The sequence below is a fragment of the Molothrus ater genome, chromosome 21 (genome assembly GCF_012460135.2).
Source record: "Molothrus ater isolate BHLD 08-10-18 breed brown headed cowbird chromosome 21, BPBGC_Mater_1.1, whole genome shotgun sequence".
NCBI lineage: Eukaryota > Metazoa > Chordata > Aves > Passeriformes > Icteridae > Molothrus > Molothrus ater.
Window position 1 is genome coordinate 11,317,147 of NC_050498.2, and position 18,675 is coordinate 11,335,821.

General features: G+C 42.2%; 1 protein-coding gene across 3 annotated transcripts; it reads left to right on the forward strand.

Moving 5' to 3' along the window:
* The first annotated feature begins 389 nt into the window (after nt 1-389).
* LOC118694090 (Na(+)/citrate cotransporter-like) lies at nt 390-18,470 on the forward strand. Of its 3 annotated transcripts, XM_036395018.2 has the most exons (15): nt 390-714; nt 2,714-2,818; nt 2,970-3,056; nt 3,973-4,080; nt 6,430-6,558; nt 7,310-7,446; nt 7,861-8,075; nt 9,369-9,540; nt 10,674-10,796; nt 11,333-11,545; nt 12,339-12,460; nt 12,728-12,846; nt 13,986-14,147; nt 15,130-15,267; nt 15,978-18,470. In XM_036395018.2, exons 4-15 carry the CDS (start codon nt 3,976-3,978, stop codon nt 16,104-16,106), a joined length of 1,764 nt encoding a protein of 587 aa, XP_036250911.1. In that variant the 5' UTR covers nt 390-714; nt 2,714-2,818; nt 2,970-3,056; nt 3,973-3,975; the 3' UTR covers nt 16,107-18,470. The 3 variants fall into 3 exon arrangements, with proteins under 3 accessions (XP_036250911.1, XP_036250910.1, XP_036250909.1); XM_036395017.2 differs by lacking the exon at nt 2,970-3,056 and having other exon boundaries at nt 391-714; XM_036395016.2 differs by lacking the exon at nt 2,970-3,056 and having other exon boundaries at nt 391-611.
* The last annotated feature ends 205 nt before the right edge of the window (nt 18,471-18,675 follow it).

Genomic DNA, 18,675 nt, shown 5'->3' on the forward strand with positions numbered 1-18,675 from the left:
TCGTTTCCCATCTAAACAAGCCCCTTCTGTGCCCCATTTTTCTCTGGGAAAAATGAAAGAAGAAGAAAAAGGAAGCGCAGTAAGCCATTATTTAGATCTGGGAATAATGAATGTTTATCAGGATTTTGTAACACAAATTATGTAATGAAGCAGAGAAAAGGCTTTTGAACAAATATGTTAATGAGATGGCAGCTAAGGGAGAGGTTACAGAGCTGCCAATTCTGACACAAATTTTTAATGTGATTTTCTTTTGGATCTTTTTCCTTTTGTGGTCATTAGCCTGCACAGCATTTGAATGGGCTTTAGGGCACAAACTATATGGGAAACACCAATTCTAGGTCAAGAAAGACTGATCAGCAACATATACTGACTGAGAAAATCCCATTGACTCAAAATTCATAATGAGGGCTTTTATGTAGAATGTTGTTGGGCACGGGGATTGCGCCGAAAGGACTGTTCATTCAGAGTCTTGAGAGCTTTTCCTGGGAAAATATCAGATGCTCCACTGGGAACTTAGTTGAAAGCTACTCCTGAAGCAGGACAGTGGGCTGGCAGTAACTGGGAAGGACCGACTGGAGGGAAAATGGAGAGCAATGAAGGAGTGAATGCTGGTAATAACTCTTTCTATTTAAATTCTGTGTGAACCTTCCAGTACATAACATTACCATACAAGACCTCTTCTAGGCACCTTTTGAAGGCAAGAATCAGATAGAGGTAAGTTCTGAGCTGGTTGTTTTTTAAATATGACTTTCAAAAGCCCAAGTAGAAAACATTCTTTTTCTGCTACATCCTAGAATATCTCAGGGTCAGTTGTTTTAATTTTTGTTTCTCAGTATCAAGTATGATACAACTTACAATCCTTGTTTAATTTTATTTTGTTAAAACTTTTGTACCTCTGGCTGTTGCATGGAGCGTGCAACATGAAAGAACTTTAAAAAGAATGTGAGGAGTTTTTGTCTCGAGAGAGAGTAGCAGTTATCTAGGTCAAATGGACTGTTTAGAACAAGTAAACTGTACTTGTGTGCTTGGGCAGCATTTGAATTAGAAGCAGAAAATATGTCTATCTGTAATTAAATGAACCAGCTTCTGCCTGTAAAGCCACCTTTTTACAGACCGTTCCTATCCTCCAATAACTGGAGTAACTGGGATGATTGCCTTGTAGAGAGTGCAATATATCAGAAAAGCAGCTTCTCAGGAACAAACTAAGCTATTAAAAAAATCTGCATTTTACAATTTTTCTACCTGGACTGACCCTGGAAATTCTACTTTCTAAGTGGGATTTGTTTTCAGTCCCTTTCTCTATGAAATAATACAGGTCTGCCTTTCTTTACTAGTCTTCAGCAGTGTCCCACTTCTAACTGCAACTCTTGGCCATGGTTCACGTAATTGATTCTGGTATATGAAGTATAAAAGGAAAGATTGCAAGACTCTGCATGTGGTTTGACAATGCTGTCAAGGTCACCTAGGCATTTTCTGTCTTGAAAGCTGCGGTTGTTCCTGCCACAGCTGTTCCTTGCCCAGCCATAACTAGCCCAGTCTCTTGAGCTGGCTCTAGTGTTCACTCAACACTTCATTGAACCTATTCAGCTCACGAACAGCAGAAAAATGTTCTGCTTTCTTTGTCAAGTTAAATCAAATGAACCCCAGAGCCACCAGCTGAGAAATGTTGAAAAGGCCAGGGAAGGTTGGTGGCAGTGAGCCACAAGATGGGCTTGGCTCTGTTACTCAAACCCTTAATTCTTGACATGCTTCAAAATACCGGGGTTTATTAGGGCAGCAGAACAGCAAATGGAAAAAATGGTATCTTGCCACCAGGAAAAGCGATTTCAAGTACAAGAGACCTGATTCAGCTTCTGGTTCCACCTCACATCGCCACCCATGCCTAAGCCTCTTTGTAACTCAAAAATTTGAGTTCCTTTGAAAACTGATTTGAAACTTACTATCAAGAAGAACAAGAAAAGTACATTATTCAACACTAGGGTATCTAAGGATGCTACAGTCTCCGGCTTCTAAATGATGTCTGCAACCAAAAGCTGGTTTTACCCACTGCTTCTAAAGCACTATTTAAAGCTATTGTGTTCAGAGCCATACTGACTAGAGGAAGGGATTCCTTTTTCTTGAAGGTGAGCAATTGGTGCTCAGTTAGCATGAGCTGAATTTCAGGCTGTGGGAGGTTTTTGTTTGAATGCTCTTTGGATCACCTAAAACTCATCCTGGATGTTTTGCAAGTGCTTAGGCTCTCTGCAGCTCCCTTCTACTCAGCTGTCAGACCAGTTCTGTAAAGCAAGCAGCCAAAACTTTGTCTGTCCTCTCCTTGGCACAGTGAAAAGGAAGCTCATAATCAAATGATATGAAGGCCAGTTTGCAATAATTCTGCACAATAAGGGAATATTGATTCCCTTTTTTGTATTGACTAAAAAAAAGGACTGAGGCATGAATTAGCTAGTTTAAATTGCCCATGGAGTCCCATGTCTCATCCCCAGGTACAACAAGCAAGTCTCCTTTCACAAGATTAGTCCATCTAAAGGTATCAACACATTTCTTGTCTTTCTCTTTATTTTTTTTTTCTTCACTGCATCTTATTGAAACAAGAAGACAACAAATCATATTTGCACAGGTCTATCAGAGTTAACCTTAGAACAGCTCCTTTAGAGTGAACAATTTGCATTTTCTTATTTAAGTGCTTCTAGTCTTTTTTTCTTTTTTTGACTAGGAACCATTTTTTCATTGGAGACAGGCCACAGGAATTCAAGTTTTGGCCCATTCCCCACTTTCTGCTAGACTTTGCACTGGTGTGAAGTGTGTTTCCTCTGTGTTGGTAAGTTACCCAGAGGGACTGCTCAGAAAGGTTTGAAGATTTGGTATCTGTCCAGATCCGGTTAGCTACTTTTTTTGTTAGTGGGCATTCACTGCTTTTATAAATGAAAAGTAACATTGGAGTGTCTTGTTTTGAACTTCTGTCACTCAAGCTCCTTTGGTCAGCAGAGGACAAAGAGTTCAAGCTGTAGTCAGAGCTCCCTCATTACTTGCTGTGGAATCTGAAATTCTTTATTCCTGTGAGTAACTGCTTGGTAAGACTGTATTAAGAGATTGCAGGATCAAATTGTTGAGATATGATTTATGCTGACTTCAATTTCAGGTGTCTGTTGCCATCCCAGAAGCGAAACCTAAAATACCAACTATTTGTTTGTCCTCTGTCTAGTTGTCCCTTTCTGCCCACCCAGTCGTGCTGGCCACCATCAGTAGGGCTGTCCCTTTGGATTCCAAGGCTGCGCTGTAGACAAAGTCACTGAAGTCAACAACGTCAAAAATAACCTTTCAAGTTAACCTTCCTGGGTTATTTTTAACCCAGATCCAGAGGCACAATGCCTCTCAAAATAAGAGCAAAACACAGCCATGCATGCCTGCACAGACCTTTGTTTTCGGGAGATCCCCACTGTGGTTTTAACTCTCCATTTCCCCGAAGGAGCTCAGTCCTTCCCCACCACGGTGTGAATGAGCGGGGGCGATGCTCCCTTGGCGGCACCAGCAGCTCCCGAAAGCCCAGCTCCCGAAGGGGGCCGCGGCAGCACCGGGTCCCTGCGCGCTGTGGGAGCCTGTGCGTGCCGGCACCTCTCTGTGCGCTCTGTGAGCAGGGAGAGCGCCGCTACCGCGCTCTCCCGACGGCGCTGGTAGCTGATACACAGCCCTTGAGCCGCTTTCCTTGGCGCGGAGGTGGCCGTAGGGGAGGGGGTACGGCACGGGCCCGCGCCGTGTCCCGGCAGGGAGGGCGGGTCGGAGCGGGGCCGGGGCGCTCCGGCGGCTCGTTCGCTCCCGGGGCTGAGCCGCGCCGCTGCCCGGGGCGGCCCCCGGCGGGGCGGGCGGGACGTGTCGCCCCCGGCCGGGTCCCTCCCGTCCCTCCCGCCCCGTACTTAAAGCGGCGGCGGCGGCGAGCGCTGCTCGCGCTCGCGCCCTGACCGTGTCACCCCACAGAGCATGGCCCCGACGTGCCTGCAGCCCCTGCTGAGGTACCGCTCCTTCGCCATCCTCTTCCTCACGCCGCTGCTGCTGCTGCCGCTGCCGCTCGCCGTGACCACGAAGGTAGGTGAAGGGAGCCCGGCTCCGGGCCTGCTGCCCCCCGGGTGACCCCGCTCCGCCCGGCTCCGGGCCTGCTCCCGGTGGCACCCAACCCACCGTGCCAATTAGAGGCAATTCATTCTGGGGCAAGACAAACCCGGGCGTAGCTGGCCGGCATTGGGATTGTCCTGCATTATGTCGTAGCGATTGGAGTGGGCTGAAGGGCAGGAGTGCTTCCCCCAGCTCTCTGCTGAGGGTCTGGTACTCCCAGCATGTCGCTTGGTGACATTCTCCATCCTGATGCAGTCAGCGTTGTGTTATATGAATTGGTCAGGATTTCAAATGCCATGTCTTCCAATTAATCCATCTTACTCCAGGGATGGCGACGGCACAACTCCTTTGCGTTCAGTGGAGTTACACCAGCGTAAAATTGAAATAACCCAGGAAAGTTTGAGCTTTAATGCCTTGTAGCCTTCTTGATCAAGTGTGAAAGCTGAGTTTGCAGTATTTTAGCCTACTAGAGCTTTGGAGGCTATTCTAATGCCAAAGCCAGCCTTTCTTCTGAGCAACTTGTATCGCTCAATCTGTTTTAAAGTATGGGAAAATTTTATCTGTGTTTATAAACCAAATTGCCAACCCTTCTTGTTTACCTGTCTAAGTTATACCAGCCTGGCCTTTCAGTTGAATGGTGGTGCTTTATACAATGAGGAATTCCTGACTGTTAAGCTCTACTTTGATCAAAGCTAGGGAAGATAATTTCCAAAAAAATTAAGTATTTCTTCAGTTTGCCATTATTTGTAGGCATATTTTGTTATTAGTCTAACCTAAGAAATTACAATATTTCACAATGGGAAGGCAATATTTCTGTCAGTGACTGCTTTTTCATCTCTCAGCCAGGAGTCAAGTCACTGTGTTTTGTGTCAACTGCACAGAAACACCAAAGAGACATTCTGTGGCTGTTTCCATAAATCACAGATATATATATATATATATATAGATATATATATATAGGTATAAATACAAATATATATTTAATTCCAAATCTTTTGTTGTTTGAATTGGCCACAGTTGCTGGAGTTAAATTATAAGCATGGCTGTATTTTCACATAAATTATTTACTTCACATAAATTATTTACTCTCTACTCTCTAAAACCAGGATTTTGAATTTTATTCACTTAGAGTTGTTTATCTGTCTTTCATACTAGCAACAGATTAACCACAGTCAGTTCTACCCCTGCATTACTGCAGTACAGCATGAATTGTATCATGAGCTGACCTCATATTTATAAAGGGAAGGGACTTTTACAGGATCTGCCTGATATCATCTAGTCTCTGCAGAATTTTTCTTTTCAAATCTTGTGCTGTAATTAACCTGGAAACTTGAGGGAAAAAATTTCACATTACTTACAAAAGGTGTTTTCTGGTTCTTAAATTTTTCCCCAACACTCAACAAAATTAATGAAAACACAGCCCTTCTTACTAATAACACCTGATGTCAGTTTTTAAGTGTCGCTGTCACACCATTTATTTTAGCAATAAAGTCACATTTGTTGTATTAGAGTAAAATCCCATATACACATGCCCTAAATAGGAGCAAATAGTGAGCTACAGAACACGGACTTCAGCTTTCAAGCAGTTCACTGTTAGCTAATGAATACCTGCTTCTCCTGACAATTTTTAGAGTACAAACCACAGAAGGCTGGGATACAGAAATGCCTGGTCAACAGCCCAAAAAGACAGGTTACAACAATTCTAAACTAGGGAATCACCTTAGCAGGTAGGGACAGTATGATATGGGAAAATAGTTTAATACCTCTAATGTGCTTAGTCACAAAAAAAAAAAAAAAAAAAAGTTTTACTTTAGGAGTTACTTTAAAAAGCAAAGAAATTTTAAATTATTCAGTGAAATAGTTTCTGAGCTCAACTGTGTTACAGGACATACATCAAAGACTTGTGAATTTCAGAAAAGCTAATCATCCACACTGGGAAATTTGGCCTTCCATTTAAAAAAATTAATTCTATATTGCTGTTCTTGGCTCCTAGATGTAAAATCCGCTGACCTCAACCACCAAGAGTAATTTTACACGCCAAACTGTGCACTTACCTAGTGGTGGAAGATTTGTTTTTCTCACAGCATCTATTTTGTGTGGTTGTATTAAAGCAAACACTATGGCCTTCTTGGTCAAAAAGAGCTTTTTTATACAAGTGACTTCAGAACATGATTTAAAAACACAACTTTTAAGTCCTCATTCAGCGTAACTTGTTAAGCTACAGATAGTGGAGTGTGTGAGCCACTTTTAAGAGCTACCAATGTGTTTCTTATCTTTAAAAACAGTTTCAAATGCTTAAATGTGTCGTCTTTTATGTTGCAGGAGGCCAGATGTGCATATATCATCATTATCATGGCTGTGTACTGGTGCACTGAAGTGATCCCCCTGGCTGTCACCTCCCTCATGCCAGTGGTATTTTTCCCTCTGCTTGGAGTTCAGACCTCTAAAAAAGTAAGTTTTGCAATCCAGGTCTGATACAGAGAAATCCAGTGCTCTGATCCCTCATCAGTATTTAGCCAACAAGTCTGTATTATATGGGAAGATGCTGAACTACGTACACATTTGCCCAAAGTGTTAACAGTGGGGGTCTTGAGGTGGTAGAGGGGAGGGTCTGTTTTGGACACGGATTCTGCTGGAGAGCATCCCACTAGTGCCAGCAGTTTGTGTGTTCCCAACCACAAAGAGGAAGTGAAAATAGAGCTGACAGTCTTCTGGGAGATCTCAAAATGCACGGGACAAACCTGTGAGAGTTTGTCCCGTAGTGCCGGCAGGTGTGCTGTGTGCTCCCCAGGTCTCTGCCTGGGCTGTTTGTGCTGGAGCACAAGGCACAGGCTGTGTTCGGGATCTGTAGCCCAGATTCACCACTGCCCAACAAGCTGGTAAAGGCAGGTTGCTGATGGTGTTGAGAAAGCCCTTTTGGAGCTCAATATTTCCAGCACCTTCCATACTTTGAACCCCTAGCTGCGTTTTAGGAAACTGGTGTCATTTTGCACAATGATGCACAAAGAGCTCCTGCACAGGCAAGTCAGCAGTTACACAGGACATCAAGGGTTAGGAAACTGCTGGGAGCTCACAGGCAGCAGCTGCCTCTTATTCTAGTGTTGGCTGGAGCCTGCTCCAGTCCATGGATTTGAGAGGGTGGTAAGCAAATTGTACTAGTGAAGCAAGTATTTTGGCCTGACTTATCTTCTCTGTCTTACAGGTGTGCTTGCAGTACCTAAATAGCACAAACATGCTCTTCTTTGGAGGGCTGATTGTCGCAATTTCTGTTGAGCAGTGGAATCTTCACAAAAGGATTGCACTGAAAGTCCTTCTGATTCTTGGGGTGAAACCTGCATTGTAAGAGTATTACATTGGTTTTCTCTTACCTCTTGTTAGTTTAGCAAAGGCCCAGGGATGATATTTAACAGTCAGCAGAGAAAGGATCCTTCAAGAGCCAATTTAGCTGTACTTGCAGAGTATCCAGAAATGAAGTCTAGCAACAGGAGCAGTTTATTTGTACTTTATCCAAAACTAGCATCTGACTAAATTTTAGAGGCTTGCCATTGGGGACAAAATTATGACAGACTTAATTATGCCCTGGGATTCCTTCAGTGAACGTGGCAGAGCTGTCCTAGAAGGGAGTCTGGCCCTGCTCTGTACTGGTGGCTGCACACATCTCTGCCTGGGCTTTGCTCTCCAAATTATAGTGACTTCAAAGCCTAGCAGCATCTGTTCACTTTCTTCCTCTCTCCTCTGTGTCTTTCTTTTCAGCCTGATGCTGGGATTTATGATAGTCACTGCCTTCTTGTCAATGTGGATAAGCAACACAGCCACCACTGCCATGATGGTTCCCATTGTCCAAGCTGTCCTGGATCAATTGGACGTCACAGAGCATGACTTGGCCACGGTGGAATCAGCAACTGGGCAAACAAATACAGCGATTGAGCTGGAGGAAAAGAGCAAATCAGGGTCCACTGCAGTGAGCGGTAAGGGCCTGCTCACCAACAAACTGATGCTACTGAACTTGCTACACTCAGCTCCCCAACCTAGGAGTGTTGTGTACCCTTTCCAAGGAAAGAGGATGGTAATCTGACTGAAATCCTGTAAATATATGACATTTAGGTTTTACAAAATAGCTTTTAATTTTGATGGCTGCCATTTTGTATGCTGGTGCTAGAGCCCAGACAAGTTGCTATGTTCTTTCCTTCAAGCTGGAGTCATCCTCCCAGTTTCCCTAGACTTAACTGCCTGTTTAGGGAAGTAAAGAGCATATCCTGTGGGAAATAACCATCCAAACCCCCAGCATCCCACTTTCTAAATCTTGTGATTATCAGTGGGGATTCAGGTTCTAGGCCATGTAGGACTATTTGAAAAAATTATGTAAACAAATTCTATTTTGGCTATAGGGTAATAAATATCTCTTTATTGACCAGATGGTATGTGGAGGTAGGGAGAAGAAAGAGGGCTACTTTAAAAGCCACATGGAAAAGAGGAACTGTAATTTGACTCACATTAGACAAACTGTTCTTTTGTGTGATCTTACCCAGATGCTTGATTCCTCAAGGTCCTGTGCTACTGATGTGGTTCTACAATAGGTTTCACTTCATTTTAAATATGTGCACAAACTCAGACCCTCTCATTTCAGTGCTCTGCTGTGCTGTTACGCAGGGCTATATTATTAAATATGATTAAAGATCAGATTACAAGTGTAGTGAAGATAATAAGAGTGTGCCAAAAATACCTTTAATATTGGTGAGTTGGTTGCAGTTGCCATAAATTCTTTGTCCTGCTTCATTAGTCCAGTCAGACTTCAAGATTAGAGTGTTAACCTCAGAGAACAATGGACACAGCAGTAAAGTTTTGTGGTTATTGTAAATTGACAGAATGCCAAGCAAGGATTTGGGTTTTAGTGGGCTTTTTTTTCCTGCCTGTATTCACATCTGTTAAAGCTAGTTGGGTTCTCACTGTGGAATTGGAATGGTTTCAGTGACTACAATATTTGGCTGGTGGTGAGCCTCTCTGTGAAACAAGACATTACTGAAAAGGAGTTGTGGCACTGATGTGGGCAACAGCATCCTTGGATCATGTAAACCCAGTCCATCGGCCTCTTTCTTCTGCTCCTCATGAACATTAGTCTGAAGTATTTAGGTAGATATCTGTGAGTTTTTTAATTAAAATAAATGGCACATACAAACTGGAAGTACTAAGCCTACAGACCCTATCCTGAACTCTCTGCCTTTCCAACTTTACCTGAGGCAAATAATTTTCTTTCTGTCTAGGTGTAAGCAATGAACAAGTCACTGATGAGCCCAAATCTTCTGAGGAAAATAAAACAAGGAAGCGTATATGCAAGGGAATGACACTTTGTGTATGCTATGCGGCCAGCATTGGAGGAACTGCAACACTTACCGGAACAGGACCAAATGTGGTACTGAAGGGCCAGATGAATCAGTAAGTAATTTTTGCTGCTTCTTTTAGTTACACTGTCATACTGTTTGTGTGACCGATTGACTGGTCTTAGATGACAATTTCAGTTGTGAACGTCAAGCAATTAGTTGAGGAACTGAGACTGAGAAATGTGTATGAAGTGTTGGGCCTCATTTCTTTTTGCTTCAGCGTCTTTTAAAAGGGAGCTATGTGATGGAATTAAGGTCTTCTGAGAAAATTGGAAATACTTGTTGGCAATCAACATGCAAGTGGTTGATTATGCGATATTGGTTCTTCTGTGTCCTCTTTTTCAACTGAAATGCAGCACATCCGGAAGAGGAACTGCAGTAAAGAGCACCAGAAGAATGTAGATTAACTCTACTCATAAGCACACTGAAGAGAGCTAGAAGGAACTTGGCCCCTGCTGTAACACTGTTCCTCCATGCTGTGCCTGTGGAAACTGTGCAGTTGTGTTGTTCTGTCATTGCTAAACTGAGGTTGGGAACTGATCTACATGGAACCCAATCTGCAGTGGAAATTTTTCCAACATTACTTCCTTGTGTTGCAAGTACTTCAGCCTTAGCTGCTACATTATCTCTTGGTTTTAACATCCAGCTGGAAGTTTGCTATTGATATTTTTCCTCCAATCGTTATTGGCAAGCACAGAGAATAACAAAATTTGCCTTTCTTAAAACACTGTCATCATTGTTTCAAGCCAACTAGCAACTTTTTCATCTGTTGAAGGCAGCAGAAGTACAGGCGTTAATTTCAGGGAAGACATTTCTTGTTCTCTTATTAGAATGAGTTGGGAGGAAGAAAAAAATATCCTTTCTTGGGATAAATGAACAGATGTGTTAGAAGTGAAAAGTGTCTAGAATGAATGGGAGATCTTTCAGCCACGCTTGTCTGACTGAGACCTAAAGTATCAACATAAGCTCCTGTATGCATCAAATTAAAACACAGGGAAAACTGACAATCATTTAAGTTCTGCTCTGAAACCAGGCTGCCTTCTCTCATGACTTAAATTAGGCTGTGGATGTTACCTATGATTGCATGTAATGGTTGTCCTAGATTTTCTGCAGCACATATTAAAGGGAGACTAGATTGCTAAATGTTTTGACATTCATACAGAAAATAATTTAATAATTTCTTTACAGGTTATACCCCGACAGTAATGATATTGTGGACTTTGCTTCCTGGTTTGGATTTTCATTCCCAAACATGGTCCTGATGTTGGCGATAGCTTGGCTTTGGTTACAGTGCTCCTTCATGGGACTCAAGTGAGTATTTATCTACATGATATTGTGTAAACCCCTCAGTAAGTTAGTGCAGATCAGCTTACTGAGACATCTGGCTAGAACAAATGCAATGACAAGTTATTAATTTTGTAGCAGAGAGCAGGGCCATTTCACAAAAATTTTGAGGTCTGGAAACCTTTTGTGTTCATGGGAGGTATATTAAGGCAAAAGCCATATACATTCTTAATCTTCAGACAAAATTACCTTTTTATTCTTCAATCTCTCGCCTGTGAATTTCAGCCCTGGGAGAGCTGGCATAGCTGGTTTGCAGCCATTGATTCAAACCTGACTTTTTCATCCTGTGTTACTCCAAATTGCCATCCTTTGATAGACCACATTCTTCTGTGAGAACTGGTGTGTCCCCACAAAATACTTTGGCACTGTTGTAGTTTCTTTATTTATGACCTCTGCTGTTGTCTGTGCCTGTCCCCAAGAGGGGCAGCTGCAGAGTGATAAGGATGCTAGATCCCTCTAATATGTTCATACTTACAGTATTTTTTTTCTCCCTTTTTTCAAAGCATAAAAAAAAACTGGGGCTTTGGGACAGAGAAAACTGACAAAGAAAAAGCTGCATACAGTGTGCTGAAGGCAGAAATGAAGAAGTTAGGCCCTATGTCTTATGCTGAAATAAATGTCCTCCTTTTGTTTATATTGCTGGTGGTCTTGTGGTTTTCCAGAAACCCAGGCTTTATAAAAGGCTGGGCTAGCATACTCTTCAAAGGAGGAGAAAAGTAAGTATTTAGGGTTTTTTTCCATCTTTTACCCACTTGGTTATTAATCAGATTCCCTTGCTCATACATTCCATTTTGAATGTGGGATCATTAATTCCAACTTTACCTGACTTCACATGTTTGCTGGGCTTGATACAATGGCTTGTACATGACACTACCAATCATCTGTAATTTGACTGTTTGTGCTGCAGTGAAAAGGCTGGAGACTGAGACATGGAGCAAGCTGAACTTTCTAAAAGAAGAGAAAATTCTGTAATGTTGGTCTCAGTCACCCTGACATATACCTTGGTATTTTGTTTGTATGAGCTCCAATCAGTTGCAGTGACATTTGAATATTTGGTAATACCACATTTAACCAACACCTTAGAACTCACTGGAAAATTGATTTTGTGCTTGGAATGGCTTCTTTGTGTAGTATTTGTGCATGGCATGTTAGGAATATAAAATACATTTTGGGACTATCATTCAGGCCATTTCTTTAGATGCCTGTCTTTGAGATACAACTATTGAATCTTGGCTTCAGTGCAGAGAAAGAACCCTGCTCCAGGAAGGATGAGTTGTCATCCAGGACTCTATTTATTAATGTGTTGTTAAACACATTATTAAAGCTTGTTTCTTTTATTATTGTGTTTAAATTATGGCAGATCTGAGAGACTTCAGACATCAGCTGATGTCCTATTTTGCTCAAGCCCGAAATGGGATGGCAAAGATCAGTGACTAGAATGCTGGAAGACAGCCCTTTTCTAGGAGAAAGGTGTCCATTTTCTAACCTGTATTGTCTTTTCTTCATTAGGTATATCACTGATTCTGTTCCTGCTATGTTTGTTGCCCTGTTACTGTTTGTCCTTCCTGCTCATAAGCCCAAATGCATAGGCTGGAATACAAGCATGTCTGACCCTGAACAGACTGAAGAAGGTATTTAAAAGAGGGACTGTTGTGAAACATCTAACCCACTCAGCCAACAAGGCAGAAACATGCACTGGATTTGCATGCAGTTCTTTAGAGCATCTCACCTACCTCCCTTGTTGGGCAGCCCTGGGGCCCAGTCCATGTCCGTTGTGTTACCCTCACCCTGTGCAGATTTCTCAGTGCTGTGCATCTGCCCACCGCTATCTTACAGAACAGAAGACAAAGTGTCTTCGCTCTCCTAAAACATGTTCTACTTTTTATTTCTCACTTCAGATAAGAAAAAGCAATTTTTATCAGCCCCGCTGCTAGACTGGAATGTGGTTCAAAGGAAGATGCCCTGGAGTATTGTGCTGCTGCTGGGAGGAGGTTTTGCTTTGGCTGATGCAAGCGCAGTATGTCCTGACATCTGTTTTTCTCTGACTCAAAGGCAAACTTCCCTGGTTTGTTATCTAGTCCTGTATTACTGGGCATGCACCCAAAGCCAAACCCAGTAGCAAAGTTCTGATCTGAAGGGAGATTATCAAATTATCAAAAACCAAGGAGACGTGAATGCTTGTGAGTCTTCTTCAGGAATTTTTGTTCTTTAAAGTTTCTTTAATTTATCTTACCTCTTGGAGACTCCCAAGTAGGTTGGGATCTTCACTGTCTGGACAGTCCAGAAAAGCATCCTTTCTTATTTCTGTAATCATCCCAATCCCAGCCCTGGCTAGAAAAGTAGAAATATAGATAGCACTTGTCAGATTTTCAGTACCATTTGAGGTTTGTTTGAGGGTTATATATCTTCAGACTTAAAGCAAAACCACTGCTGAAGTGGTCAGAAAGAAAATCCTGGGTTGATGCTGTGTTTATAAATTCACAGAAAAGGCAGCTAAATTCCCAAAACAGGAAGGAATCTTGAGGTGAACCATATTGTTTCTTTCATCGCTGCTAAGATGCATCTAAATCAAAGCAAGCATTAGCTGTCAGTAGTGCAATATTTTAGGGAAAGTCAAATTTTGTGGCTAATTAGGTTTAACCATGGGGCAAGTTAAAGCTCTGGCCCTGACATTCATCCACATACAACACACATAGATTATGAAAGTTCCAGAGCCTTAAAACCTATCAAGTCAGATTTTGTAACCTGTTTGTATCAACTACTGCCTGTGTTCCTACAATAGAGCATTCATACAGAATCATAACCTTCAAAAACCTTAGAAAAATGTGCCAAGAAGATTCTGGGCCATACACTAAGTATTTGCAATGACCTCAGAAAAATTTTCTTGTTCAGCAAGAAAACCAATAATTTTGTAACCTGTGTGTGAGCAAGTATTTGGTTTCTGGAAGAATCAGAAAAGTGGGATTCAGTGTGATGTCCAGTTGGCAAGGAAATTTTTTTAGTTTTTGTGACAGATAATTGTACTTTCCTGGATGGTGTTTGTATAATTTTGGAGTCCTTTAGTACTATTTGTCAGGAATGTTGCCCATAGCATGGCTTCCCTGTTTGTGAGTCAGGGATTCTAAACCTCACTGAAACCCACTTTCTTTCTTGCAGAACTCTGGGCTCTCAGCTTGGATGGGTCGTCAGATGACACCACTGGGATCTATCCCACCATGGGCCATTGCATCAGTGATCTCCCTCATTACAGCTGTCTTCACTGAATGCACCAGTAACGTGGCCACAGCTACCCTCTTCCTGCCTGTCTTTTCATCCTTGGTAAGACTGCTTCTGTCCTGTTACCCTGTCAGCTGGAGGATCAGAGTTAAACTGCGTGGCAAAGCAATATTATAATTATTGTCTTGGATGTTGCTCCAGTGTACTTAAAAGGAAGCCAGGTCATGCCTTCTGTAAGGTGTGTGCCTTGGCCCTGGAGAGGGTGAAGTGACAGTCACTTTTTCAATACAGTTCAGCAAACATCAGTTACTTCTGGTCATTTTGAACCATCAGCTTAGTACTGGAAAAACACACACACACAAAACCCAAACCAAAGCAAAATCCAGCACTTTCTGATGGTGCCTTTGAATTATTCATCTTCACATTTGTGCTAAAATACTCAAAGTGGTAGGCCTGATTATTAGGAATGTGCAATTTCTCATAGGAACCCAGAACAATTTTAAAACTTAAGGAGGAAAACCTGATAAGTTTTGCTGCCTTTTCTGAGCAGAATCAAAACTGTGGCATAAAGAGAAAAATCGATTACTTTGTTCTTTAATTAGAAAAGGACAAACACTTTATTCTAGACTATTTCCTCAAAGCAAAATTATCCCAATCAAGGTACTGAGCTATTAATGACTTAAATTGGCACTTAAGTTTTGAGTGCCACAGAATTTATGTAAAGTCTAAGAGTGTCACTCCACGTGCCTAGTAATTATAATTCCCATTCCTGGAAAAAGGGTTGTCCGAGGTCAAAGAAAAGATTGTTGGATATATTTGACCAGAAATCTAAATTATACCATAGAGCAAAACAAACAACAAGAAAGAATCAAGCCTTGTTTTTAAGTATCATTGGACAGGAAACAACAGGAAGTTATCTTAAAGCACATGTGGATTTCAGAATAAAATGTTTGTGAAATATTTTGGTGATGTAGTACGAGGCAACAAAATAAGTCTATGTATCTCATTGGTCTGGGGTAGATTGATCCTTTATGCTTTTCTTTTCAAACACCCCCAGAGTGATATTCTCTCCATTTCATTGCAGGCTGAATCTATCAAGATCCACCCTTTGTATATTATGCTGCCTGGTACTCTCAGTGCTTCATTTGCCTTCATGCTACCTGTTGCAACACCACCAAATGCAATAGTGTTTTCTTACGGCCACATCCGTGTTTTGGATATGGTAAGATAATTGCCTTCTCTCTTATCTGAAATTCTCCATTGCTTTCTTCCTGAAATATGGTAAGAGTTTAATTTTCTTTGCATAGTATTTCCAACTCTATGCCACTCTCTTCTGCAGCATTAATATTGTGATAAAAATTTGCATCTCTGAAGTAACAGTACTTCTCTCATGGGCTTTGGCAGACATACAGTTTGGCCCAAGTGAAATGAAAAACTGACAAGTCATAAGTCTCTGAAACCTGAAGGGTTAAAGTCCAGGCATGCCCTGCAGTGTTCTGGGGCTTTGGCAAGTGTCTAAAGCCTTGTCTCCACTGGAGCTGAAAGCAGAAGGTAGCAATCAGTAGCCCTTGGCTCTGGTCCTCTGATTTTCTGCCAGACCACACAGGGCAGGTTTTGGGCGGAACACACAAACATTACTGGTTTTCTAACTGGATACTTGAAGAGGGCATAAGCTGTTCTCTAACTAATAAGAAGGTCGTGTTACACATGCCTTAAAGCTCCTCGACTGGTTATATACATAGCAAAGCGCTCAAAGACTTTGCACAGTGTGTTCCCTGGTATCTCCGCCTAAGCAAGGGCAGAAGGCAGTGGATAGAGTGGCAATTTCTGTGATTTATTTGACCATCTTTCTTGTGTATGTACAAGTAGGTCTTGCTGCAGTTTGCTGTGCTGGTGTTTGGTTATTGTTGGTTTGGATTTTTTTCCTCACAGGTTAAAGCTGGACTGATGATGAACATCATTGCAGTCTGCTGTGTCACACTGGCCATCAACACGTGGGGAAGACCTATGTTTCAGCTGGACACATTCCCAGCCTGGGCAAACAGCACAAGAAACCAGTGAGCTGTGAAGAATTCGTGTGTTGAACTAGGAAAGTACCGTCAGTACTCCCTGTTGCCTAAAGTCCCGTATAAAGTCTCATCACCACTTCAGATCCAGTGTTGGGTGTTTGCTGCCTTCCAGCAGTCACGCATCAGTTCAAGTTTGAACCAACCCAATCTTACTCCAGTTGTGCTGGAGCCAAAAGTGTTTGCAGTTACACAACCTCTCTGTCAGGATCATATGTTCAAGTGATCCATTGTACCTCCAGTCAAGGTCAAGGATTAGGATTTATCAAACTTTCAATAAAGAGAGGGGAGACTGTTGTATCAAATGGTTTGAACTATTATGTCACTGGTATGTACTTGTATATCATTAGCATTGAATATTGCACTCAGGAAGGGGCTGAACATTCCTTACCTATTCCTTACATCTACAAGTCAGCAACTGTACAGAGAAATCCCTGTTGTCACTTGTCTAGTGAAGAAGGGGTATGCCATGTTGTGCTATGTTATGTTTTAGTTGCGACTCAGCCATGTGGTGGGATCCTTCCAAGTCAACATCCAACACACTTTATCTTGCCTTGTTTTCACTCCCAAATCTCACTGCATTTAGACACCTTTATTGAGGGTTGAGATAATGTAATTCCATGATGGCCATGATTCAGCTGATATCTCGGACAACGATGCACTAAGGCTGGCTCTGTGTTTCTTGCACTGTGACAATTAGAGGGCAGGGAGCCTTTCCCTCAGTCACAGGTGTGATTTCACATGCCAACTAGTGTTTTCCGAGGGCCAGCCTGGAAATGACCAGTGGCCCTTGGGACTGCACATCTATTGCAGAAGTTCCTGAATTAGCCCCTGATGTGCCTTATTAATTAACTCTGGAATTTTTGAGTGAAGTCAAGACGTGAGGAAGGCTCTAACTGATGACCTGGGAAAAATTTAGGGGCCCAGATCTTATTGCTTGTGCTGGCTGACAGCAGTGGGAGTTGTCCTGTGTACTTTGGAATTCATATCTTGTAAGAAAAGTAGTTTGTAACCTAATTATGCCATTTCTGTTGCAGAAGTAGTCTACAGAATGATTTGTGTTGGTCTGGGCGTATTTTGTCAGTGGTACATGGATGCTTTCCCTTCAGCCCTGGGGATGGAAGTGGGTGGGAGGTAAAGCAGTGTCTTACAGTGGAAAGATCTGTGGGTATGACCTGGGATTTGCTTCCAGACTTGCCATGTATCCCCGTGCAAGTCAGTTCACCTCTTTGTGCTTATTCCCCCTCCTAAAGAAGATGTTATCGAACCTATCTACCTCACCAAGGTGTTGTGAGGACATAAGGTAAAATTCTGCAGCCATAGTGATTTCCCACTTCGTGATAATGGGTGCAAGGTGTTACGTTTTAGAATGATAGAATTCTGTGTAGAAGATCTGGCATATAGCATAGTATTGTGTTTAGGATATTCAGTAGTTCTGTTATTAATGTGAATTTTCTTTATGGAACTGGAAAAATACATTTTTATCTAGAAATGAGGGAAATATTTTTTCCACAAAATGACCAGGTGCTTTTTTGAGCAGAAAACTGCTTTAAGAATTTATTTCCATCCCTTTATCTTTTATGCTCTTTCATGGTGGTAAGCACCATAAACTATCCACTTAATGTTGTTCCCAAGAGCCACCAATGGCTCCCTGTCTTCCCAGATGGCTGCAGGTAGTGCAGCCTCACACTTCTTCAGGGAATGGTGGAGCATGTGGATAAACACACTTCCACTTGCAGAGTCTGTCTAAGGAAGAGGCCAGTTCTAGTGCCAAGAATTGGCAGATGAGATATTGCTCACAGATATTTGTCACCACCTGAAACTTATGACAGTATTTTTTTGAAGAAAGTGAAACCAGGAACAGTTGAGCACGTTCTGTCCTTTGGCAGTCACCACTTAATGCTGATTTGCATCTCTAGGTATCTAAATGCATTTGAGAAAGGGACTTCCTCTGCTTTCTGATGGACTTCACAGTGTGAGAACGTGTTACTTTTGCCAGGTACATGGTGCTTGCTCTGCTCTGTCTGACAAGTAAGATACAGGGGAGCTTGCATGGGTAGATGATACTGAGCTTGGCGATCTCAGTTCATGCAGACCGAAACTCCTTTAAAACCAGTTCCAGCTAAAAGCTGCAGGACAGACGCTTCACTGTCCTGTTTGCAGAAAAGAATGTTCTGAAAGTTTCTTGAAGGGGAGAGATCGCCCTCACCTCAGCCAGTGAAGAGCTTCACTCTGTTGCTGGACAAGAAGGAAGCAAATGCTATTTTCATCAAGAGTCACACAGGGTGATTCATGGTCAGGAGTGCTGGGCCAGGGCAGTGTGCCTGTGGGGTAATAAAGAGAGTTGAGCTTATTGTAACTGTGAATTATTGGATGTGTCACTTCTCTGTACCGTTCATGGCAGTTTCTTTTTGAGACACTTTTATGACATCCTGTGATTGATTAATATTTAATTTAAATGGGTGGGTTGCATAATTAGAGCCTGGCAAATAAAAACTTACTAGAGCTGTCTCCCCTCCTGTGTAGCATAGTGGACCACTTGTTTCTGCATTAGCTTCCACTGT

Bases quoted from the DNA above. Each gene is read 5' to 3' on its own strand.
- LOC118694090 (XM_036395016.2), top strand. The intron at 9,541-10,673 runs GTAAGTAATTTT...ATTTCTTTACAG, and splicing joins CTGAAGGGCCAGATGAATCA to GTTATACCCCGACAGTAATG. The intron at 14,148-15,129 runs GTAAGACTGCTT...ATTTCATTGCAG, and splicing joins TGCCTGTCTTTTCATCCTTG to GCTGAATCTATCAAGATCCA.